This window comes from Poecilia reticulata, chromosome 23, assembly GCF_904066995.2.
Source record: "Poecilia reticulata chromosome 23, P_reticulata-male-v2, whole genome shotgun sequence".
Taxonomy (NCBI): domain Eukaryota; kingdom Metazoa; phylum Chordata; class Actinopteri; order Cyprinodontiformes; family Poeciliidae; genus Poecilia; species Poecilia reticulata.
In genome coordinates, this window is record NC_088852.1 from 19,363,528 (window position 1) to 19,389,049 (window position 25,522).

Here is a 25,522-nt window from a genome sequence, read left to right on the forward strand (position 1 = left end):
GTGTAGAGTAATGGGCCAAAATTCCTGCTGCAGTGTGTGTAAACAGTGCAGTGAAAAACTACAGGAAACGATTGACCTTTGTAATCGCAAACAAAGGCTACAGTACCAAATAATAACATTGATTTTCACAGGTGTTTGAATACTTATTTGGACCCGTAACACACAAATAAATTATTTTAAAAAATCATACACCATGATTTCTGGATATTTTTTTTTAGATTATGTCTCTCACAGTGTACAAGCACCTAAGATAAAAATTTCAAACCCCTCCATGATTTCTAAGTGGGAGAACTTGCAAAGTCGCAGGGTGTTCAAATACTTATTTGCTCTATAGCAGTGGTCCCCAACCCCCAGTCCGTGGACCGGTACCGGTCTGTGGACCAATTGGTACCGGGCCGCGCAAGAAATAGTGAAATATTTCCGTTTTATGTATTATTTGAGTCTGGAGGATCTTTTATTTTGAAAATCCTTTAACCGGATTCTCTCGGTTATTTGCTCGCCAACACTGAGGCCACAAGCAGCAAAATGAGTAAGAAACAGATCAGGTGTCTTTGGAAAGTTTCTTTGCGAAGGGGAAAAGGCCCAGAGAAGAAACAGGAGAATGGATTTATCCCGGACCGGTAGGTGAGCCCCACATTACAAGCCGCTCTGCGTAACATGCGGCGACCGGCTGCTAATGAGGCAATGAAACTTAAAGCTGCTTCGCCACATAGAGACCAAGCAGGCTGTGGATAAAAGCAACACTTCGGGTGTCATTGTCTCCCTTCACTCCCAGATTGGACCGTCTCGTTGCAGAGAAACAAGCTCAGGGCTCCGTTAGTCATTATCGTGAGTTAAAGTTTTCATGAAAGTAAAATGTTCGTTTTTGTGGCGCATCTGTATCTTATTTTGAAGGGATATGTAAACGTTACCATAGCGACCAGAGTCAGAGCGTTTGAGTTGCGGTCAAGAGGAGAGGAGTAGAGCTTGTGAGTCTTAAGTCTAGTTTATACGGAAAGATTTAAGAATTGTCGGCCGATTCTCCAAACCTCTGTGACCACAGAGCTGATAAAAGAACAACAGGTTTGATCGGTTCGTGTTCAGCCACAAGGCAGGAGCAACAAGAACCGATTCCAGTCACGAACATCACAAACAGACGATAATCCAGTAAAACCCCCAACATAGCGGGAATTTAGAATAACCAAACACGGATGACGATGTAGAAGCAATAGTGATAGTTTGTGGAGTCATTTTAAGAGATAAAAGATGTAACGAAAAGAAAAGGCGGTGGATGAAAGACGACGGGAGCAGCCGCTCTATTTGCTGCACTATTGATTTGGAGGTGAATGTTTTTTTTTCATAGTTAACATTTTTAACTGAATAAACATTATAATGAACTTTAGATTTAATAATAAACATTTCCACATATCACCGATATCCACCGGACTCAGTTGCTCGATATGTCAGCTGTTTGGGATTCCCCTCTGTTCTGACGTCACCGCGCTTTCTGATTGGCTACCTGTCACATTCAGCAGGTCGTATTCTCGTTCCCAGACATGGAAAAACCTCACAGGATGCAATAAAAACTCCAAGACAACCCAAATTGGGTATATTCAGGATTTAGCAGGAACACCAACACCCCCCCCCCGGGCCGCAGCAAAATTTTTCAAGTCTTGACCAGTCCGCGGTAATAAAAAGGTTGGGGACCACTGCTCTAGAGCACAACCTCACACATACTGTCATGCACACAGTTTTCTAATGATTACAAGAGGCTGATTGAATATAAACAGATATTTTAAAGTGTGGCTAAACAGAGTTTATGAAATATTCTAATGATATCCATGAACAAATGAAGATAAAACTGCACAAATGTTTGCAACAAAAACTTCAGATGAAACATACCACAAGCACAAGTAAAAGAATGCATTAGATCAGAGCATGGTGCACTGGTCACAAGTTAAGATGGCGGACCTGCTTAGGCTGTGAAAGAACTCCTGCTGTAAACAGGGTCCCAGCAGCAACCTACCATAAGCTGCTTCAAGGTGCAACATCCTGGGCAGGCAGCCAGCTCGTTGAAAACCAAATGGTGACTGGTTAAGGGAGTGCATGATAAAGCATGACACCTACTCTAGATAGGATTTTATTACAGGATACAAACCAGACCTCTATCATCACAAGGTTCTGCAACAGCTGACCTGAGAGAAGGCTGCAAGTTCTTCAAAAGGCTCACACCAGCTGCTATGCTTTGCCCAGCTTATTGGCCAAAATCCACAACAATGAATGTGTGAACATTATGTAAAAAAAAAATTTTGTTACAAAAGTTACATACTGGGGGCTGCACAGTGGCGCAGTTGGTAGAGCTGTTGCCTTGCAGCAAGAAGGTTCTGGGTTCGATTTCCGGCCCCGGTCTTTCTGCATTGAGTTTGCATGTTTTCCTGGTTTTCTCCGGAAACTCCAGTTTCCTCCCACAGTCCAAAAACATGACTGTCAGGTTAATTGGCCTCTCCAAATTGCCCCTAGGTGTGAGTGTGTGTGTGCATGGTTGTGTGTCTCTGTGTTGCCCTGCGACAGACTGGCGACCTGTCCAGGGTGACCCCGCCTCTCGCCCGGAACATTAGCTGGCGATGGGCACCAGCAACCCTCCCGACCCCACTGAAGGACAAGGGTGTAAGAAAATGGATGGAAGTTACATACTGCACATTAAAAACCTAAAGGATTTTCTGTAGATTTGAAAATCACACACTGCTGCCTGACATAAATGAAGTGTAAAAACTAATAAAGAAAAGGCCTTACCCAGTTCATTGATGCTCTGAGCAGCCTTGGTGATCTCCCTGCTGCCACCCTGCAGCTGGCCCTGCAGCCTCTTGCTCAGGTACAAGATGCGTATGATCCTCCGCAGCAGGTCACAGGCCACCTGGAGCAGAGAAAGACATGCTGAGAGCTGGAGTCAACAGATATAATTACCTATGTAAATAGGGACCCAGGACATTTATATAAATACTGCAAACATGTTTGCACATTTTGGTCTGTTTAACATTTATCAATAAGAAGGAAATGTATATATACAATGACAAATTTTAAAAATGATGCATGGTTTCTTTACAAATAACTTCAGTGTGGTGTGCATTTGTATTCAGCCCCTGCTGTTTCATTTGCATGTCTTCAGTTCAATTCAAAAATACTTTATATGCCAAAGAAAATTTTATTTTTGCTATAACATTTCTATGGCTGAAACGAATAATCAGATTAATCGTGATAGATCATGAACTGGTCATTAAAATAATCGTCAACTAATTTAGTAATCAATCGTTAACTGAAATATGAAGAACTAAGAAAAAAGCCGTTACTAAGAGCAGTAATTAAGCCAAAACTATCAAATATTGTTCGAACTTTCTCTGTCTCTCACTACTATTTGGTCCTTCTCTGCTTCCATGAAGCCTCCTTTCCATCTGCTCTTGGTCATAGTTCAGGTATCATGTTGTGACAACTGTCCATAAATTGTCCATGATAAAACAGTAAGAACAAAATCCTTTCAACTGCACAGAATCCAGAAGCAAAGGGAATAATTGTCGAAACATGATGTGTGAACCAGAAAAATTATAAACAGAAGTCTACAAAGAATAAATCAAAACTACAAAAATGTGCATTTCCTGTGAAAATGTAGTGTGAGTGCTGTAAGCTGAATTTTTTTGTCAAAATTGCAGAAGCATTTCAAGTCAACTATAGAAGTCTTACAGAAATGCAAGAAATAGACATAAGCAGAAGAAGAAAATAAAAGTCTGCAAAACATGCAGAGAAAAAGAAGAGGAGTGAAAATATTCACTTAATGCAAAAATCCCACCAAAAGACTATTAGGAACCGGTGCAGAACACTGCTTACAAAGTTAAACTGAAATGTTACAGCAGCTTGTAAGGTAAAATTAGCTAAAAAGCTAAATCCAGCTGACATACTAATACTACCAGTAAAATACCCCATAAAATGTGAAAAACCCCACATAAAAGCTAAAATTTGTTTAAAAGGTAAAGTTAGCTAAAATACCAAAGACCCGGTCCCCTTTAGTTTTTAACCTTGTATGTGGAACAACCAACAGATTCAGAGTTTGCCAACTTATCGTGGTGGAGGGGTTTGAGTGTGCCAGGGATCCTAGGAGCTATACTGTCAGAGGACAGTATAGCTCTGCTTCGTGCCCCTGGTAGGGCCACGTGAGGCAGGAACCACACATAAGGGGTCTTCGGACTGCAAAGAAGAAGACCTTTTTGTAAACTGTGTTTCCTTGCGCAGACTCGGGTCACTGGGACCCCACCCTGGAGCCAGGTCTGGAGGTGGGGCATGCTGGTGAGCGCCTGGTGGCCTTGCTTTTACCCATGGGCCCAGCCAGATTCAGCCCGAAGAGACAAAGTGGGTCCCTTTTCCCATGGGCTCACCACCTGCGGAAGGGGCCAAAGGTGTCGGGTGCAATGTGGAATGGGTGGTGGCTGAAGTCGGGGACCATGGCGATCTGATCCTCAGTTGCAGAAGTTGGCTCTTGGGATGTGGAATGTCACCTCTCTGGTGGGGAAGGGTTGGACATACTTCCACTCTGGAGTTGGTCATGGTGAGAGGCGCCGGGCAGGAGTGGGCATTGTTGCCCCCCATGTTGGTGCCTGTACGTTGGGGTTTACCCCACTGAACGAGAGGGTTCAGTGGTTCCTTTCGCCTATGAGTGGGGGAACGGGTTCTGACTGTTGTTGGTGCTTATGCGCCAAACAGTTCAGATTACCCACCCTTTTTGGAGTCCAAAAAGGCAGTACTGGGAGTTGCCCCTACTGGGGACTCGCTTGTTCTGCTGGGGGGCTTCAACGCTCACGTGGGCAATGACAGAGAGACTCCCATCCTTTCCACCTTTTACAGAGGAACCATTGAGAGCCTGCTGACCAGCAGTATCCCCAACTGGTCTGGAAGCTGCAAGGCCTCAGACTGAAAGTCTCTGCAAAGAGTGGTGAAGACAGCCGAAAGGATCATTGGGACTCCACTCCCAACCCCCATCCAGAAGATTGCACACTGCTTAGCCAGAGCAAACCAGATCCTCTCCAATTCCACCCATCCTCTCCATGGTCTGTTCATCCGGTTGGCGAAACGACAATAAAATAAGTCTAAGTTTAGGTTCCCGTCCAGGTGTTTCAGTTTCCTTTCACAGTCCAAAATTATGACAGTTGAGTTAAGTAGCTCTAAGTAGATCATAGCTATGAGTGTGCGTGCATTGCTACCTGCCCCGTGTCTCTGTGTTGCCCTTACCCAGTGACAACTAGAGATAAGTATCAGAAACCTCACAACCCAGCAAGGACATAGACAATTGATAAATGGATGTATGTATGGACTGACGTATAGTAAGGACAAAGCAGAGAAAGTGGAAGACAAAGATTTATTGTTATCAAAGGGAAAGCTGAAAATCAAAATCCTGACAGGATTCCTCACTAATACATAGAAATCCTCATTCTATTCAAACTTAAGGCTCGAGTCTGAGACGCTGAAAATGATTACTCAGACATAACGCCAGGGCCCCAGAGAGTGCCCTCAGAATCACACTGACCTTTTTAGAGCCACTGTTTTATCAATATTTAATCATGATTCCTTCTTGACTGCACAAGAAGTAAACAGTACCTCAATGTTCTGACCAAGCAGCACTGAACAGCTTGATGCTTGGCAAAACCCTCATCTTGCCCATAATACATAAAGCAAAGCAAAAAAAAAAGATTTTCTGATAGAAAAACAAAATTTCACACTTGCCCTTCTTCACCATACGTCCTTCACTGTCCATACATTTATATTCCTACACAGTAATACAAGCAGATTATTGTACAAAAAAGGATTATTCATAAAATCAAGAAAATCATGGACAACCCTGAGCATCCTCTTCATGAGACTGTCATGAAAGACAGGGTATTCAGACAGAGGCTTCTACACGTTCATTGTACCAGCCTGTATAGGCTGGTACAGAAGATCCTTCCTGCCCACAACCATCAGCATCTACTCTCGTCTCATCAGTTTCCAAAATCCCATGCAAAAAAAACCTTGTAAACGTGCACACTCTGTGGACACCGCCACATAGCACACTGAGTAAAAAAGTCGTGGAGTCCAAATTACCCTGTTTCTTAAGCCAAAGGAAGGGCTAAACATGCCAAATTTTGTTTTGATGGCAGCAGCTTGCTCTCCTGCAAGAACCAGCAGGAGTAACTGTTATTTTTGTTATTAAAAGAAAGCATGCATCAATTGTAGTTTTCTGGATGTTCACTGATATTTAAAAAGTGTAAATACGTGTGACGAATTTGTGTGATGTCATATTGTACACGTTCAGTGTTGTGTTTAGAAAATATTCAAGATGGCGTTGTGGCAAAAATGTTTCAAAATATGGTTATATTTCACAATAAAATGTGATACTAGGGCCAGTTGCAACATGTATGAAACAATAAACAATAAAATACCTCCATCAGTCTCAAACAGTTGACCACAAAGCAACCGGTTTGTGCGGATGTAAAGTTTGATATGTTGCATACTGCTTAGCGACAGCAGTGACTCTCGAGTCTTACTCGAGAGTCACTGCTGTGCTTGAAGGGAAACCTGCTGCAGTGAATGTCCTGAGTAACTAAACTCCACTGCGTCCTGGTTATTGTAGTAATGTTAGCAGCAAAGTGTATAAATAATCTCCATCAACAATTACAGTCATAGTCAAAGAATTAGAATCTGGTTTCAAATGAGGCTCGTTTGTTTGGCTAAAAGCATCTTTTGAAATTATGTCTGACATAAAGGCAAGTAGGAGTAAAATTTCACAGGTGAAAATGAATAACATCTGAAAAGATTTCCATTTCCTCTTAAATGAAATAACATCTGAGAGACTTAAGGTGTGTTTTCCACAGTCGGATGCACCTTAAGTCTTGAAAGATCCTCCCTGAAAAGGCAAACATGCAGTTTTGTCTGCACAAAAATTGTTGATGTGCATTTCATGTTAAAATGCTCATTTGAGAAAGGGATTTTTTAAGCCAGTTTTAATTTTGTTTGAATTGAATACAAGATGATGCGCAGTTTGTATTAAAGAGTTTATGTCCCAAAGCAATGAAAATTAGAAGAAATCAAATCAATAAGTGAGATTGATAATTGAATTGATATCAATAAGTTATCAATTCCCATCCCTCCTTGTGGAAGTAGAAAAGATGGGAGGATAAGATCGGTTTCACATGTAAGATCAATCACTGATCAACCAACATTAAAGAAATCGGGGCCAATCAATCTGCACTACCCACTCTCTGTCCAACCCCAGCACTATTTGTTCTTTATGTCTTCATCCACATCTTAACTGTCTTCCCCTGGCTTAATACTTATGCTCAGTGCCCATTCCCAGTGTCTGAACCAGGGACAACAGAACGACTGCTGTATTTGAATCAACAGTCTTTTGTTATGTAGCAATTGATTTTATGCCGCCCTGCAGTCATTTAGTAGATTACAACTTCAGGATTGCATGTAAACCTTATTATTCAAGTCTTGCACAAAATATAGTGATGGACCGAATCCATCCAAGTCCACATCTTAGCCTAATTGTTTTATAGTGTGACCCCAGGATGGCCAATAAAAGCATGTGTGGCAAATGCCAAGAAAGCTACTTGAACTGAGGAATGCCTATCTCCAGGACACAAAAGAGATGAAGGTTAGATCAATCAATTATATTTGATCAATGTGTTTTGTCTCTTGATTAAACTGACATAAACTCCAAAGGGAATTCAAGTTAATTTTGTAGACATAGTCACACCCTCTGATATGTTTATTTGATCCAAGGCATAGTAAGAACCTAATGACTTTTACTATGCTTTGGAACAGAAAAACAACTTTTTAGCAGCATTGTAAAACACAATCAGATTATCAGATTATGTTAAACTTACCTGCAGTCTGGCTAGCTGAGTGATTCTGCCCACAATCTTGTTATAGGGATCAACAATCTTTGTCCTCATTCTGGAAAGAAAAATGTTTTATAACTGACCATCATCCAGGTGTTTTCCACCTCAGGAACTTCTCCAGTATACAGAGAAGCTATCTAGTGTTTTCATAATTATGCATCAGGAAGGCTATAAAAGAAAATAAATATTAAAAAAACAAACACTTGAAGACAACAAAGTATACTTGGAACCCGAGATTCTAACTCAACTGAAAAACTTTTACTTTTTGAAGTAATGTTAAGATTTGGACTGGGCATCCAGGTATGTAGTGGAAAAGCTTTGTGGCACTTAGAACCCTGAAGTTAAAGACTACTCTAAGTAGTATGGCCGTAGAATATTTCCTACAGTAAGTGGAAACGGCTTCTTCATTTCTAAAGAACCTGTCAGCTACAGACTCCATCGCCTCATTGCATGTGAAAAAAAAATTAACACAAATATTGAAAGAACTCATTAACACAACAGACATTGTGATCTTCAATGATCACAAACTGTATCATGTATTGTTTTCATCAATAGTGTTCCAGCATCTGAAACTGTCAATAGCTGATTTTATCTAGATCCTGATGGTTTCTGGTTCAGCTGGTGTGTTCTTTCAAGTTCCTGGGATCATTCAACCTTGAGATTCAACTCCGCTCTAATTAATCAACAGCCAAATTCAATCTAAAACACACTGATCATTCAGTTGGTTATTTACCTCTCAACAGCGGCTTGCAGTGCACTAATCCTCGTCTGCATCATCTGAAGAACCCCTGAAAATAACAAAAGATTTGTCTTTCAGAATATTAGATTTAAAGAGCTTACTTATTAGAATGAACTACCTCCATCTGGTGGTAACAATCAAGGTTCACCGTTTTATAAAGATGTTTTTCAAATCTATTTTGTAGGCATATAATATAACTAAAGTGCTGCAATATTTTTAAATATTTTCTACATTCTCATTTTTACACACACAAACAATCTTGAATTGCTATGTCAACATTTGATTTCCTTTTGGGATCAGTATAGTATTTTTGAATTTGAATGTTAAATATCTAATATATTCAAATTTATGATTGCTCAGCACACCTCTAATCAGCAACGTTAACTAACCTCTATACTTCCTTAGTTATTTAGATATCATCTTCCGCTTATCTAGGATCGGTTTGTGGGAGCAGTAGTCTAAGCATGGAGACCCACCCTTCATCACACTTAGACTGGGGAGAGGGAACCCATTTCTCAATTACAGGAAGAAAAAGCAAAATGCAGAGTAAAAAAAAGTGGGTAAATACCTTCAAGAGACTCGATCCCTGTAGCCTGAGCCAACAAGTCTTCATGCCTTGCCACAACCTGGAATGAAAGGAAAATTTCACACACAATCCACAAATCTTGATTGAAATTTAGTGTTGATTTCCATAGAGTGATGAAATGTAAAGCTAAGGGGTAGCTAATACCCAAAGGGTATTTAGTTTGTTGTGATGGAGTTTGATTTTAGGGTGAAGCAATCAATGCTAATCAGGCTTATGTACACCACCTTAAAGTCATGCAATTTCTAAGCATGAATAATGTTTAGTCATTTTAGTATAAGAACTTATCTAAATGCTTATTAAATTCTGAGTTTGAAAAACACAACTTCATAAACTCAATCACATTGAAGCAGTCAGTGGCACATTATAGAAGAAGAGATGAGCAAAAATCACAATGATCAGTACTGGCCAAAACAGATTTCTGAATTTCTTTGAGCTGCTGAGTTTTATTTGAACTGATTCTGGCCTCTCCTTCTCGGTGCTACAACACACACAAACTGACTTGTGTAAACTTAAACAAATAAATAGCCATAAAAGAAAAGTACACAAGCTTCATGGGTAGAAGTGGAATTCTGACCCCAGCACTAAATTAAAGAATTACAAGAACATCCACATTTTCACATCCAAATACCTTTATGTGTTTTTTACTAAACTCATACACAAAGATTGTATCGTTTGCTGATATACTGATAATTATTGATCAATCGGTTGATTGATAACATATTTAGTTACTTCTCATATCTGATTTCACTCTAAGTAAAACAACTGACTGATCCTCCTTAAACAGTCAGTTGTTTAAGGAGGATCATAAAGCTTAAAGCTTCTCCAAGAGAAGCTTTATGCCAGATTTTTAACAGGGATTATAAAACCATTTTCACAGATGCAACTCAAAAGTACTATTGAGATATGAAACTGAAGTCAAATCTGAATTTGCCCACAGCAACAGACTGTATTGTGTTCCTACAGAAGAAGTCAGTCAACAGTATTTCATTATTTAAGATGAGGTCATTTAGAAAATGCATATCTTTTCTAAATGGTCGACAGATAATTAGTAAATAAGTTATACTTCTAGGCATCAAGACTATCAAACATAAAAATCAGGTGAGATTTAAGAATATGAATGTTATGTATGTAGAGAAAGCCATGACATATGTCATGCTTTAAAAGGTTAAGGATGCCGGTGTTACGTCAATCCGCGTTTCCCCATCAGATACGGTTCCCCCGGAGTCGTCTTGCCGCTCCGCCTGCTCGTGGTGAGCACTGAGAAAGCAGCGCGTAGGGAACTACGGACACCGTGAAAACTCAAACAACATGTTTCGGCAAAGTTGTCACTTTCTTCATTTCTTCACGTTTTTGCGGGAAACAAATAGTAATAATACTAATAACAATAATAAAAAATAATAGTAATTTATAGTAATAGTAATAATAGTAATGATAAATACATATATGTCACATATATTATAATTATTATAAATGTATATATATATATATATATATTATGTATATATATAAACAGGGCAATGCATTTTAATGTTCAATATTACCCATCAGATACCGTTCCCCCTCTGTAAAACAAGAGGAACGGTATTTCATGCGTAATATCGAGCATTAAAATACATTGCCCTGTTTTTATTTCATAAATATATATATATGTATATATAACTAAACATATATATATATATATATATATATATACATTTATAACAATTATAATATCTATGTGACATTTATGTATTTATCATCACTATTATTTATTATTATTATTATTATTACTAGTATTATTATTGTTGTTATTGTTATTATAGTTATTATAATTAGTTTCCCGCTAAAACGTGAAGAAAGTGACAACTTTGCCGAAACATGTTGTTTGAGCTTTCACGGTGGCCGTAGTTTCCTATGCGCGTGCTTTCTCAGTGCTCACCACGAGCACGCGCGTATTTTGCCGTGTGGGCGGGGCGGAGCGGCAAGAAGATGCAGGGGAACAGTTGTTCTGTCAGATAGTCATACATGTCAGAATAGCATACATGTAGTAAGTGCGCATGCGCACGCATGCGCATTCTGCAGGAGGTCTGCGATATCGAGAGGAGCCGTCAGCTCGTCATACGCGAGAAGAAAAAACAAGACCCAATAAAAAGTAAGTAAATAAATCAAATTTAATGCTGCTGCAGCTGCAGTAAACTACAAAACAAGCCCCGTTTAAATTCACGTTCCCCAGTTCATTGATATTTTTGGGTTGGATAACACGTTTGCTAGCTTGGATACAGTGATGGCTTTCCAGATAGGACTTCGACACATGGGTTTACTTATTAGGATTACTTAAAACTCTTAAATGTTGAATTTGAATTATTTGTTTATTTTTTAAACTTTCCTTATCGTTTTTTTTCTTCACGCTACCAGACTGTACAGGCAGAAACCGTATTGGTATGGGTATTACCCACACTGAAACTGGGGCAAAACCAGTGTTTCACCTGCGAAATAAATCTTTATCTTTATTAATGTATATGAAAAGCATTCATGTTAAGTTTGTTTTTATATGTGCTTCACATTTACATATATTAAGATTTTGCAAATTGAGGTTGCTTTAGGAACATGAAGGCTTTTCTGGTTAACAGATCACATACCCGAGTACAGCCCCTGGGTTATGTAGCCAACAGTCACTATCTGTGTGACTTTTGCCTCAATGAATAAAAGACAGGAGATGTTCTTGAGTCACTTGAAGTCCCTGTGTCCACCATGCTTTGCCAGGAAGGACATGGTGTCCACCAGTGTTGTCAATAAAAATTGGGATCCGTCAATTGCATTTAAACTCGCTGTTGCGTTTTCTGCAGTATTTCAAGAATTGTATTGTTGGATGCACATGCATAAACATGTAGATCAGAAGGTTTTTTTTGTATTAAATCAGAATTAAAATGGATGGATATGAAGAAGCTTTCACTACAAACTTTATTTTGTTTAGCTTAGTTTTGTATTTCTTGTCCTAAAAGCTGATATTTCGCAGAAATGTCATATTGCAGCACCAGTTGGCGTGATTAGTAGCAGGAGTGGGTGTGTTTTGTTGTGTACATGGCTGCAGCAGGGTATTATTATATATTTGAACAATTTGCAGTGTCTAATGAATTGTCTTGTTTAAATGCCTGTTGATGCAATTTACATGTTTTTCTTGTGTCATTTATAGCAAACATGGAGTTCAAATGGGGTGAGGTCTTCAGTTTTATTTCTGAAGGCTCTTACCCATTGACGCTCAACAGAGAACAGAGGCAAACTTTGCGGAAATATGCCGTAAAATTTAGCATCCATGGTAAGTTTTTTATTTCATTAAATGCATAATTTCTTCAGTTTGCAGAAACATATGTACGAATGGGAGGGCTGCAGTCTGAGCAAACAGGACCCAAAGACGTATCCCAAGCCAGACTGCACATTGCTACCACACTGTATCAACATCGAGGTGAAACAACAATTACAAAGAAGTCTTGTTTTCCAGGTTGCTGGATGAATGTTCGGAGATTTATAGCTTTGGACAGCTATGATTCTAAGAAGTTTTTGGTCAGAACACAAAAAATTATATTAATGTTGGGTATAAAGAACCATTTCCGCTCTTCAGGGAACTGTGGAAGTCTGTGTGAAACCTGTTGATCAGTTTTTGTTAATATTCTAACAATCAAAAACACAAGATGGCTTAGGAGCATATCACAGAATTTCTCATTCCAAAAAGAACAAATTTTCCCATAGGCCATGTAGGAACAGTCCAAAGCATTAAAAAAATCCAAAGATATATGAAATACTAAATTGCAGTATTTTCTGTTATGTACTAGTTGAACATTATGGCTTGTCAACAGAATATAAAGAGATAGTACTTGACTATTTTTGGTAAAGTACACTCAAAATGCCTTTATTTGTTCCCAGACAAGGTGGAAGAGTTCTGTGTGGAATGCAACATGCTTCATCATAATGCAACAGAGAACATCATTGACATGGTAAACAATTAAACTGTACAATTTAACACTTCAAACACATTACACTTGCTAACTCATAACTGTTTTCTTTTTCTGTCCACTTCACAGATACAGTGTGTCTACTGTTCAAGGTGGACACACAAAGAATGTGCCAAAGACATGGGTGACATGTTCAAATGTGAAAAGTGTAACATCAATGAAACAGTTTTACCCCACCAGTGATAGTGTGGATTATTAAAAATACAGAAGTAAAATGTTCTATATTAAATATATTGCATTATACAACTGATGTCATTGGTATTAATAAAGATGTTACATAGTCGCCAACAACAAAGTGTATGACAATCAGACAGGTTAACTAATAAATCAGGAAGTCATACAGTCGCTAATAACAAAGTGTTATTACATTAGCAGCTGTATGACGGTCTAACACTGACTTAATAAAGGTGATTAAATATAAAATATGGTGATCATAGCGTACAATTGTCTGACAGAAATAGCCGTCAGTTTGCCCTACGTGTATCGCGATCTGACAACGTATGATGATCCGACAGATATAGCCGTCAGTTTGCCCTACGTGTATGACAATCTGACAACGCATGGCTATCTGACAGAACACCGTATCTGATGGGGAAACGCGGATCGACGTAACACCGTTTCTTCCTAGTTGCTTCATTAGTGACCCACCCCCTCAAAAACTGCTTTTTATCCATAGGTAGCACTTTTGATAAGTTTTAAAGACTCGCGTAATGTACAGATACCCAGAACACCACTTGCTGCTTGTAGGTGAAGCCATGTTATTTTGGAACCTGCATGAATGAGCTTTGTTATTTAAAACTTCATTTGATGCTCTATTACCGTTTGTAATGACTTACAAACGTTGTGAATGTTGCTAATAGACCCTACCTGTGCACTTGTTTTCGAACGGTTTTAACAGGTGCGATGTCAAAGCCGGTTTCTGAGTGATATGAATGAAGCGGATGTTGGTACCTGGCTGTGCAGCTCCTTGTCAAGCTGGCTGATGCCCTGTGCCAGCTTGGCCAACTGCTCAGCGATGACGGCATGATGGATAGCCTGTGCTGTGTACGTCTTCACGTCAAAATCTTCGTCCAGGAAATTCGAATAGCACTCTAGAAACAGAGCAGAAGCTCATTAGTTTCCCACCAGCATCCAGCGGACCAGAGACAGAACCCGGGTCAGAAAACTGAGTAGCTTCTGTGGATCACTGCGTTAACAGAACGAGTGTCCATTAGAGCAATTACTCAACACATTCCAAACGGTACAAGCTGCACTTACTCGGAAAAAGAAGAATAATTTCACATGTACAGGAGCTGAAAATGTTAGCCATGTAGCACAGCAACCCTATCCATGTTTTATTGTCACGTATCGTTTTTTATTGTTAGTTTGTGTGCTTGATTAAAAAAAACAAGCTCACCATCTTTCAGAAGTGAATTCGTGGAAACTTCTTTACCGTCCTCCATGTTGACACTTCCGTGTGTGACGTACACTTCTTCTGGTCAGCTTGCAAATAGATTTCTGGAGCAGAGCGCCACAGCTGGCCATCTTGTGCGAAATTCTGTTTCCCTGGGAAAATCTGTTCTTGTGTCTTGAGCTCCCACTGCAGCCAGAGAGGCGCTTTGTGCTATTTTTAATCTTCAAGAGAGTCAGTCATTTTTCAACTTTTGTCATGTTCACTTTAGCCTGACAAATAAAAGTCAGTCACCAAACACTGTTCGCCAACACGTTGTGTGTATTTATAATTAGGCCCGAGCAGTGGCGCAACTACACATTATTCAGGTGGATGCGAAAACATAGATCGGCGCCCCCCACCACCCAACCTCCCGAGGGAAGGATCGTCAGGGTGAAGGAGCGACGCTCCCCCCCCCCCCCCACCCCCCCCCCCCGAGGCGACGATACGTGAAGGGGAAAACTCGCTACATTTACCTCGTTATGTGCGCGAGGTGAAGGAGCGTTACACGCGCCGAAGTGTATGGGAAAACAATCATCGGCGCGCCGCCCCCTCCAGACGGGGTTTTGGCGCCCCCTCTGGTGCTGCGCCCCTATGCGTTGCATACCCACTTTTTGCGCCACTGGGCCCGAGCAGCCAAGCGCTGCCAAGGCCTATTGAAATTGTGCTGTTCATTATTATTATTATTCCTATTCTTCTTCTTATTATTCTTATTATTATTATTATTATTATTCCACCGTCTTTACGCGCCTTTTGGAGGCTTTATCATATTCAAAAACTCACCAAACTTGGCATACGCATAGAGCCCGTGTAAAATTCACATATTTTAAGGTCGTTGCAAAAATCGCTAAAGAAACTGCTCGACGGCGCCACCTAGCAGCTTTCAAAAGACACTTTCCTGTTACCTTACTTCATCGTACAGACATGAAAGTTGGTACACTTGTAGAGCTCCACAAGACGCTCAGAATTTACAATTAATGTCATAGTGCAAGTATGACAGGAAGTCGGCCATTTTGGATTGAAGTTCCGATTTTGACCCCATTTTGACCGTTTACATCCTTCGCATTTGATCGAACTCCTCCTAGGGATTTTCAAACTTGGTCAGATCGTTCAGAAGGCATGGCCGATTAAAAGTTATCACAGGTTTGCGTCGCTGTACTTGCTAAAGGGGGTTACCTGGGGTCAAAGTTCACGTATTAGCAATAAAACACAAATCTGTTGCAACTCCTACAGAAAAACTCACAGAGGCACCAAACGTTCAGTGATTGATCATCATCGGCTGCCCTACAATACCCAATGGTAAAATGATGACATCACTTAGGCCACGCCCCCTGAGAACAGGAAGTGTCATATTTTACTGTAAATGGTTGCTATCTGACCCCTTTGACATAATCAACATGAAACTGTGTCCACAGACAGAAGACATGTTGGTGTGTTGTGGACTCAAACCCCGTTTGGTTTCGATGGAGTAGGTGGGCGTGGCAGCTTGACGAAGTGACCTGTAATGCCGTTGACATACGTTTGGTTCTAGATTCCACAATTTTGAGCCGAGCTGCACCAAACTTGACATGGGGGATCCTGGTTGGATCCCTTACTATCCTATATTGTCATAGTATGACGTCATCTAAGCCCCGCCCCCTCAGAACAAGAAGTGCCTTTTTTTTCCTTGGAAAGCTCCATCTCTGGCTCTCTTGACCTAACCATGATGAGTCTGTGTTGGATGACAGAAAACAAGTTGGTCTCACTTGCTTTAAAGTGCCAAGAGTTTTCAACGGAGGGTGTGGCCTGTGTGTTTTAGTCCTCTCCCTGGTTTAACGCACCTGGATCAAATGATGGCCAGTGATTCTCGAGAATAGTGACAAAACAAAACAGGTCCTATGGATAAAGCACAAAATTTGAATAAAATATACACAAAATATATTTTTTTCAAATATCTGACTAAACTAACCTGTGCCATGTGAGCACAGCAATGTATGTTTTCCTGGTGTTTGCTGAATATTTTTTATTTTAAACATTGTAGTAGGTGGATGGTGTCTGTAAAATTCCTTGTCCTGGAGCAGAACTCAATACATTATAATAGCTTAAAACAATTAAAGAAATACTAAAATTGTATATTATGACAATTAAATAAAAGTATTCAAATAAATAATTGTGAAAGGATCAATAAATTGAATTAAAAATCTTTTTGATATATATTTTCCAACTCCATTGAAATGTGTCCCTAGTTTTTGTCAACACCGTCAGACATAAAAAGAATGTAAAAAAAAAAATCAGGCATTATTGGGGGGCACCAGAACTTCTGAGGACCCCATGATCTCTTCCTTTCTCTTCCTTTGCTAAGAGGGCTAGTTAGCTCTGGTTAGCTTATGTTATTCTTAAGCTTTTTCTTCTGTTTTATTCCTAAGTTGCTCGTCACAACCATGATGTGTCAACATCATAACTGACAATTTACAAAACTTTGATGAAATTTTGTGAAACAAAATTAATTTGTTTCACAAAATCCAACCAGGATCCCCCATTAATTTTGGTACAATGTAAAGATTCCATTGACCTGATGAGCTACAATATTGTCTCCTTCAGAATAACAACATATAAATTGATGTAGTTTGGCATTTTGTCAACTCTGTCAGATGTCAACTCCATCAGTTTTTGACTCTTTCAGTGATAGTGTTGACAAATCTCACTTAAATGCGCAGTTAATTCATTTTAATTTATTTTACATCAATGGCATTATTTCACATGAATCAATTACATTTTACTCACTAGTTTGTCACCACCTTCAGTTCTGTGTCAACTCTGCCATACACTGTCAACTCCGTCAGATGGATTTTTTGTTGTTTATTGTTTTAAATATTTTTTTTGTTTCTTAAGAAGCATTTGTCTGTAAAACTGAGTAAAAATATAACTAATAGGGTCATTAAAGAATTATTTTATATTTATTTTTGTCAGATGGTGATGACAAAGGTCTGGGTCAAGTCCATTAAAAATGTAATAAAAAAAAATGTTGCAACTGGGAGCCTGCACCTTAGCATCTTTACATTTCCAAAACATTATTTGTCATATTTCATTACATAAGCTTGAGGAATAATTAAAATAATTTTGGGGAAAATTTACACCCATTTTGTCCCACTTCTCAAGAATCACTGGGGCTCATTAGAGGCCTAAGAAGAATTCTAACATCCTGAAATGGTTGCTACTACAACCAGGGAGAGAACTAAACCATGCAGGATGCCGGCCCTCCAGGACCCACTTTGGGCACCCCTGCCCCAAGGGGACATGGAGAAAAAAAGAAAAATAAATCCCGACTTATTTTCTCGAGATCTCGAGAAAGTTTCTTGGGATCCTGAGAAAATAAGTCAGGATCTCAGGTTTTCTCATTTCTGAAATAAGTTCTAAATTTTTACTTAAAATTTCGGAGACATGTCAGTAGTTCATAGAATGAAAGAACCATGTTAATTTTACTCAAAAATATACCTACAAAAAGTAAAATCAGAGAAACTGATTGTTTTAAGTAGTCTCTTAATTTTTCCAGAGCTATGCGTCTCAAGATGGTTGGTCCCTGTCCAATAGGGTAGCAAGGATTACAAGGAGAGCTTCAGGAGTTGCATTCCTCTTTGATGTTTCTAAAAGCATTTTTTCCTTCTTTGAAAAAAGAGGAATTATATTCTCATGTTTCTCAGATCTTCGCAGAAAAATATTTTAAAGCATTTAATATAAATGCTAGAACTTATTCAGAGAAATAAATTGCATCAGAGAGCTAAAGATGATGAATATTTTATCGATAATGTCATTAGACCAATGAATGACATTATCGATAAAAAAAAAAAATTGTAAGTGGAAATATCTTTCATCCAGTAATATGTCATATTTTACAGGAGAAAAGGATTTTCCAGAAAGCCTACACTCATCTTTTCAGGAAGTCTAAGTTTTCAGGTCCTGCTATCAGCTATTTCCTTTGTTTTATGTTTATATCAGCAATTGAAAATTATAAGCACAATGTGTTGGAAAACAGTGTTCGGTGACTGACTTATTTGTCAGGCTAAAGAGAACATAACAAAAGACTGATTCTCCTGGAGACTAAAAACAACAACACAGAACTGTGTAAGAACACCACACCAAGTGTATTTATTTATTCTAGAGTTTTGTTATTGCTATCTTTTTAACAGCAACTGATGATTAAACTGAAAGTTACAGTCTTGACAAAATTATGCAAGTTGTTTTACCAAGAAATTCAACAGTACCGTGAAAATGGTCGGTCCGCTTCTCTGACGGAGTGTGCACTCCCGACACAAGTTGGAACAGATTTTCATGGGGGAACACAATTTCGCAAACAACGGAAATACAAACTGGAGATCGTTGTGTCTACATGACAAATAACAGTAACTTTTGTAAACCCTGCTGTTTAACACAATGACATCATGAAAAACTATCCCATGCCTCGTTTCCCTAAGACTACATCTTCAGCTTCTACAATACATTACAAACAGCAGGACCTAACATGCAGCTACCTTTATATATGACAAATTCATGGTTGTCATAAAATTACATATAATCCCAATGGGGATTATATGTAATTTAATATAAATTTGCCCAGCAACTGGTGGATCACCAGTTCGATTCCTGATCTATGTTTGAGATTTCAATTTGATATATCAAGGGCATTATGAATTAAATTTATTATTAAAAAATAAAAGAAAAAATATCATGAGCATTGGATTCTTTGTAGAAATTGCTTTTGGAGTCTGATTTAAGGGTTTGTTTGGGTGACTGTGGCTGTGTGGGTAGTCGTCTTGCAATTGCAAGGTTGCAGGTTTGATTATAGCTTCCTCCTGCCACATGTTGATGTGCCCTAGGGCAAGGCACGCAACCCCAAATTGCCTACCGATCTGCATATCGATATATAAATGTGTGTGCGAATGGGTGAACGTGACTCTAGTGTAAAGTGCTTTGAGTGGTCAAAAATGATTGGAAAAGCGCTATATTTTACATTGTAGCTAAAAATATCAGCAACATTTGTAATTTTGGTTGATTAGCATAATCAACCATAATTAGTATTATGGTTGAGAGCATAATACTATGAGCCTGGCTTCAATAAGCATTACTATCCTTCAATATGGACATAAATTCTCTCAGGGTTTTGTGTAGAAAACCTATCCCTCTGCAGGGGACATGTACTGTATAGTGCAATACCTTTAAGTAGAAACACACCAGACACAATATAGTAAAAGATATACTTTATTTTTTTTTGAGCAATTACATCATTGTCCTGGTCACATCCTTGACATCTCACAATCACATCACAACATTCAATCACATTCAAATCAGTGTTCACAAAAATAACAAGTATTCAAACAGCAAATTACTGAGGTTTTAAAGCACAAAGCCACAAGATGAACTGGAAAAAAAACACAGCTCCTTACTAAAGCTGCAGATGATCTGGGACCATAAGCTCAAAGTCAGCTCATTTCCAAGGGATGCAGCATTTATCTGTAGCATTTCACTTTCCGAGCTCCAAAAAAGAAAATTTTACACTTGTAGCCTTTGTTGCACTGATTGATACTCAGTACTTGAGAGGTGCAGTAGATTGCAATCCCTTGCGATCCCTTCTCTTTTGTGACAAAAAAACAAACAAAAAAGAACTCTGAAGGTCCACTTCTGGGACTGACCATGGCATATCAAAGGTTTATTCAACAGGAGCAGATTCATAGTCTTATATAGACCACGAACCCTTAGTCAGGTGTTTTGCTCTCTCATGGTAAAGGTTCATCTTTGGAAGAGCAAAGAGGTGTGGACAACAAGTCATAAATCTGAATCCTGGTTTAATTCAGGCAACCTGATTGTTCATGTCAGCTGGTATTTAATCTAAATGATTCCCCTATGCTAAAGTCCATCCAGAATAGATGAGTAAATTGTAGAACAAAAACCTAAAACATTTTCTGATGACATAAGTAGAAGTTATTATAGAGAAAAAAGAAATAAGAGCCTGTTTCATGGGTCATAAAGAACAGCAGCTAGATAAACAAATCTCTTATTTGAGTTGACTGTTTACACCAGGGGTACCCAAATGATTTGAGACCAAGAGTTACTTTTTCTCTCATCAGCTGGCTGAAACTACCACATCACACAAAGATGTAAAAATTGTAAATGAAACTCTATTGACTTATTTTATAGGCAAAAGTTATCAGTTACAGCATAAATTTTAAAGTGATAGAAAACCTAATACACTTTCTTCCTCAGTGAGACTTCTGACACCGAGAGGAGGTTGCTACTTTCTCATAGATAGGGCAGAAGGAGCTGGTTACAAACCTGAGGTCAGTAGGTGTCAATTTGTTATGTCAAATTAAAAAAAAATCGGAAATTTGGTTTGATGATATAAATGTGAGAGAATGCAGAATAATAGGAGCAACCAAAGAGAACTGTTAAGAAGCACATCGTCTGAAGTTGGATATTTTTCCTCCAACAACAGATTCCAGAGGTGTCATCCCAAACCAGGTGTTGGACTGGATTTTATATCAATGTCATTTGTGAATGGCTCCTCATTTTCAAAAGCTATGCAGGTTGAAAAGGGTTGTCATTTTGGAGAAGGTCTCAACATCAATATTGCAACTAAATGAGAAATGCAAATAGTTAGCAATGTTTGACAGAGGAAAAGGCAGTAAAGAGCCTCTCAAAATTCTGTCCTCAAAGCATAATGCCAGAGAGCGCCAAGCTAATTTTTCTTTTATATCAGAGAATAAATTTAAATTTAGAAATTGTGGCAGTAGGTCCCACAGCTTGTTAAATACTTCATGTCCTATCTAAATATTTTTGTCCTAATGGCGGATGTTTGTTGTGAATATTGTGACGCATACTCACAAATGGAAGAGGCAATTAGTGCAGTTTTATCGTTTTTACCGCTTAATCTGCAGTGGAACATCCACTGTGTGCCATTTTTCCATTGTATTTTCCGAGAGTAAGGGTTAAGGGGTTTTAATGAGGGTTCAGAAATTACATCAGTCTGCCACAGAAAACTATGGTGACCAGACATCCCCGATTTCCTGGGACAGTCCTGCCTATAGCGGTCCCCGGAAATGTTCCTGATATTGTGTTTTATGGATAAGAATAAAAGTTGTTGTGTTCAGCCCTTTATTATGGTAACCGAGGACAGAAAGACAGACAGATAGATTTTGTACAAACAAAAACATACTAAAGAAAAATTTAATATTAAAAACAGGCTAGGGTGGCCATCCATCCGGTCAGTGGTGGAGAAAGTACTCAAAAAATTTACTTAAGTAAAAGTACAAATACACAGACAAAAATGTACTCAAGTAAAAGTAAAACTACCACATTAACATTTTACTTAAGTAAAAGTAAAAAAGTACTGACTTTTAAAAATACTTAAGTATTAAAAGTAGAAGTACTTGCTGAATGCATTACCTAATCGCTAATATCATTAAGTGTACCGATCGTATTTAATTTTAATCAGAATTGTGCCGTTTTAATGAACAATGCCACAGATAAAGTATGCTTTTATTGTGTTTACTCTCTGTAACAGTTTAGACTTAAATATGTGATTCTATGTATCATAATTTCCAGGATGGAAACATCTTGTCTCCTGTCCTAACATAGCATGAACTTCACGTTTTTTACCACTAGTGGCTTTTATTTTGAAAGAAATTCAACTGGCAGGGGAGGACATGAAACCAAGGAGCCACGTAGCAAAGTTGTAGTCTAGACCACCGAACCCAAGACCAAATCAAGACCAAGACCAGCACCCCGTGCTACCTGACAATAAAATTAAGCTTTACCTATCAAAATTGCTTCTCAAATTGAGCTGAAAGATTCACATTCCCATAAAAACACCAAGATAATAAATACTTAGAGCTGAAATAAATTTAACCAGTATCAATTCAAATTCTTCATTCTGTTTTGCTTTCATCTCTGTGCTACAATCCACAGCGGTCTCATGCCATCCCTAAAAAAATAACGCCCTGGGCGGTTGCCCATATTACCAATGTCAGAAACCACAATTGTCTGCACCATTAAACATAACAATTAACGGTAAACAAGGCTCAACTATAAACAGTCCAAGGTGCAATAAGCAAGAAGTAACCAAGCAGGAGGAGCACCGTGACTGTTCTCATCCTCCCTCCTGCTGCAACGTCTGCCACCATGACAGGTGACGAAAACAAAGGGCAATGAGCATGCTCTGCGTTCTTATGTTCATGTTTTATTTATTCGCCAATTAAATATAAACAAAATAATAACTACTGAAGTGTACGCAGAGCATTATAAGAACAAAGAACGGCTCTCAGTGAGGCTTCAGTACTATAGGACTAAGTCAAGATCCGTCCAGAAGAATCGGATCATTACTGAATGTTATATCACTATATTGCACTTTGGTCACAGCCTTGTCCCATATTTGTGACACCTCAGTCAACACCTCCACACAATAATTTAGCGCATGAGTGACAACTTTTTTTCATCACAGATGCAACGTGTGTCTCAGTACAGCTAGCTTTGCTAGCAACACGTCCACATAGCTTACCTTTCTTTAAGCTTTCCTTCCAAGTGACGCTAGAAGTTGGACGTAAAAACAATTTGGGAAAACAATTTCAGTTGCTCTGTTCAACACTCCCGAATCTCACTTCCGACGTTCATCATTGCGCTTCGAATGATTAAGTGACGTAGTTGCAAAGGGTCAATACTTCACCCCTCTGATAGCAGACAGAGAGGTCAGGCGAGTAATACTATAGACACACAAGAACTCAGAAGACACAGGCATCAAAGTACAGTTCCTCATCTCCTGAGACTGAGATGAGGAGATGTGCATCTGAGACTCAAGACTGCATCTCAGTCTCAGTTTCCTGTGGTGCTTTTGTGGTTTGATTGATTGCTTAAGAAGTTGAGTTTGAATGGTCATTTTATGTAATAATTATTAGTGTTAGGAAATAAATATTGTTAGGAGAAAATGTTCATTTTTTAAAAATGTGTATGCATTTCCTTTATTAAAAAACTTTCTTGAAGTTAATCCACTTTTTGCCCCCCAAAAATTGGTGCATGTCTGTTAACAGACAGATCATTTCCATTGTAATAAACTGGGGCACTGGGGCAACATATCCTGATGGTTCTAATATTTACTTCTACTTGAATAAAAATGTGCTGAAATGGTGCTACTCTTACTGGAGTGTATGAGTGATGGTTTTCTTGATCTGTCCTTTACAAAAAATCAGCATAAATAAAGCATACTGCTGCTGTGTACGCCTCACCCTATAAGAGTCGAGTCGGACAACTTGGCTGTGAAGGTCATGGCCCCGAGCTGTGGCGGGCATCCTTTTGTTTCAGTTTTGAAAATAATTTCTTCAGTTGCATCAATTCATAACTACACATAAAAATATATATTGTTTGCTATATTAACGTTTTTGTTCATTACCTGAGAATACAATTTTATTCTTACATCCAGTTCTCCATCAGGATGTGTCTGTGGAAAAAAACAGTTCAGGTCAATTGCAATCTACGTATTGGGCACCCCTGGTTTACACACTCAAACACAACCCTGATTGGTTCACGACTTAAGGATAAAATAAAGTGTAGGTAAGCACTACATTCCTCTGACTTGGTGGTGTGGAGTTTTTTTGCCACTAGTGAGAAGAGAGACAAACAGTGGTAAGTTTCAGCTACACCCTGAAAGAATTCTGAGGGTTCAATAGAATGCAATAGAATTCTATTGTACAAAGGTGAACTTGTATAGTGCTTTATCAAGTTCAGAAGGTCCCAAAACGCTTTTACACTACATTCAGTCATTTACACACTGATGGCAAGTTACTGGATAGTAGGCACTATCCACAGCTGCCCTGGGCCACACTGTGACAGAGGCGAGGCTACAAAACACTAGCCAGGCGCTGTGACCGCCACCAGCAGGCAAGGTGAGTGACATCCTGCCCAACAACACAACAACAGAGGTGGATGGAACAAGAACCCAACAATTGAGGGATGATCTCCTACCACCATTGTCTGTGGTGTCCATCACTGACATCAACACCATTCTCTAGTACACAAACCTTTGTTTCAGAATGTCCTTTTGACTTCAAAGGAGCTCTCAGACACGTTCCCTTCAGGTCAGAACCCTTTCTGATTTTTTTCACTTTCTTGAATTAATAAATATGGGAATGATGCCTGAAAGCAGAGGACTGAATTACAATTGGTGAATATACTTATTTAGAAAATAACTCTCCATCTAAGTAGGCTACACTATTAAATTAAATCACGATAAACAAAGCTTATGAAGTTACAGAACTTCCACTGTTCTTCTGTGTTATTCTCCATTTCATTCTGCTGCACACAGATGTACCAGCAAGCCTTCTCTCCTGCTGTTTATGAACAGGTTGGACCTGGCAAAAGTCCTCTCCCAGAGCGAGCTGCTGACCTCTATTCAGGACAATTTTCATGTCTGCCATGTTATGCTCCACCTGTCAGTCTCTTCTCCAGCCGGTCCAGCTTTGCCAGATTTTCCTTGAGAAGTCTGGAACCAGGATTCAGATGCAGGGCCCGCTCATAGTACATCCTGGCAGCTGCATAGTCTCCCTGTGACCAGACATGTTAACACATGTACTACATTCAAATAAGGATGCAAGACAGTACAATTAAACTAAATAAATACTAAGTCTTGCGCTTGTATCGAAGGAAGGAGCACACACATCTGCACTCATACCCGTCTATGATCCCTGCTCTCCTTATTCATAGTCTGGACATCTGTCGCCTCCAAATCACTGAATAGTAATAAACATATCTACGTATGGTAATTATTAGTCTTTAATTCTGGTTTAAGTCAAATAATTCAGTTATTTTAAAGGAACTGATTCAAGTTCTACATGTTGCAACATATGAATGATCTGC

At 39.0% G+C, this 25,522-nt stretch overlaps 3 protein-coding genes across 6 annotated transcripts in view; 1 reads left to right on the top strand and 2 right to left on the bottom strand.

The window, feature by feature from the left end:
• The window catches only part of cog5 (component of oligomeric golgi complex 5), a 91,182-nt gene extending 76,415 nt beyond the window's left edge, over nt 1–14,767 (bottom strand). For all 4 annotated transcript variants that reach the window (XM_008401223.2, XM_008401222.2, XM_008401221.2 and 1 more), the window contains exons 1-6: nt 14,615–14,767; nt 14,170–14,309; nt 9,212–9,269; nt 8,638–8,692; nt 7,890–7,959; nt 2,773–2,893 (exon numbers count right to left, since the gene is read on the bottom strand). In XM_008401223.2, coding sequence (XP_008399445.1) covers nt 2,773–2,893; nt 7,890–7,959; nt 8,638–8,692; nt 9,212–9,269; nt 14,170–14,309; nt 14,615–14,660 — 490 coding nt within the window. In that variant the 5' untranslated portion in view covers nt 14,661–14,767. The remainder of the gene's footprint in view (nt 1–2,772; nt 2,894–7,889; nt 7,960–8,637; nt 8,693–9,211; nt 9,270–14,169; nt 14,310–14,614) is intronic.
• Nucleotides 11,211–13,749, top strand: LOC145550125 (uncharacterized). Its single transcript, XM_081603661.1, has 4 exons — nt 11,211–11,360; nt 12,402–12,524; nt 13,130–13,200; nt 13,288–13,749. The coding sequence occupies exons 1-4, from the start codon at nt 11,276–11,278 to the stop codon at nt 13,399–13,401; spliced, it is 393 nt and encodes a 130-aa protein (XP_081459787.1). The 5' UTR covers nt 11,211–11,275; the 3' UTR covers nt 13,402–13,749.
• Nucleotides 14,768–19,866: 5,099 nt separating the features above from the next.
• The window catches only part of tmtc1 (transmembrane O-mannosyltransferase targeting cadherins 1), a 103,407-nt gene continuing 97,751 nt past the window's right edge, over nt 19,867–25,522 (bottom strand). Inside the window, exon 19 of the mRNA XM_008401212.3 lies at nt 19,867–25,210. Coding sequence (XP_008399434.1) covers nt 25,085–25,210 — 126 coding nt within the window. The 3' untranslated portion in view covers nt 19,867–25,084. The remainder of the gene's footprint in view (nt 25,211–25,522) is intronic.

What these genes read in the sequence shown, in the direction of transcription:
- LOC145550125 (XM_081603661.1), top strand. Translation starts at nt 11,276, where the DNA reads ATGCGCATTCTGCAGGAGGTCTGCGATATCGAGAGGAGCCGTCAGCTC. An exon ending in AAAACAAGACCCAATAAAAA is followed by an intron (nt 11,361 to 12,401) that starts GTAAGTAAATAA and finishes TGTCATTTATAG; the next exon opens with CAAACATGGAGTTCAAATGG. An exon ending in CGTAAAATTTAGCATCCATG is followed by an intron (nt 12,525 to 13,129) that starts GTAAGTTTTTTA and finishes ATTTGTTCCCAG; the next exon opens with ACAAGGTGGAAGAGTTCTGT.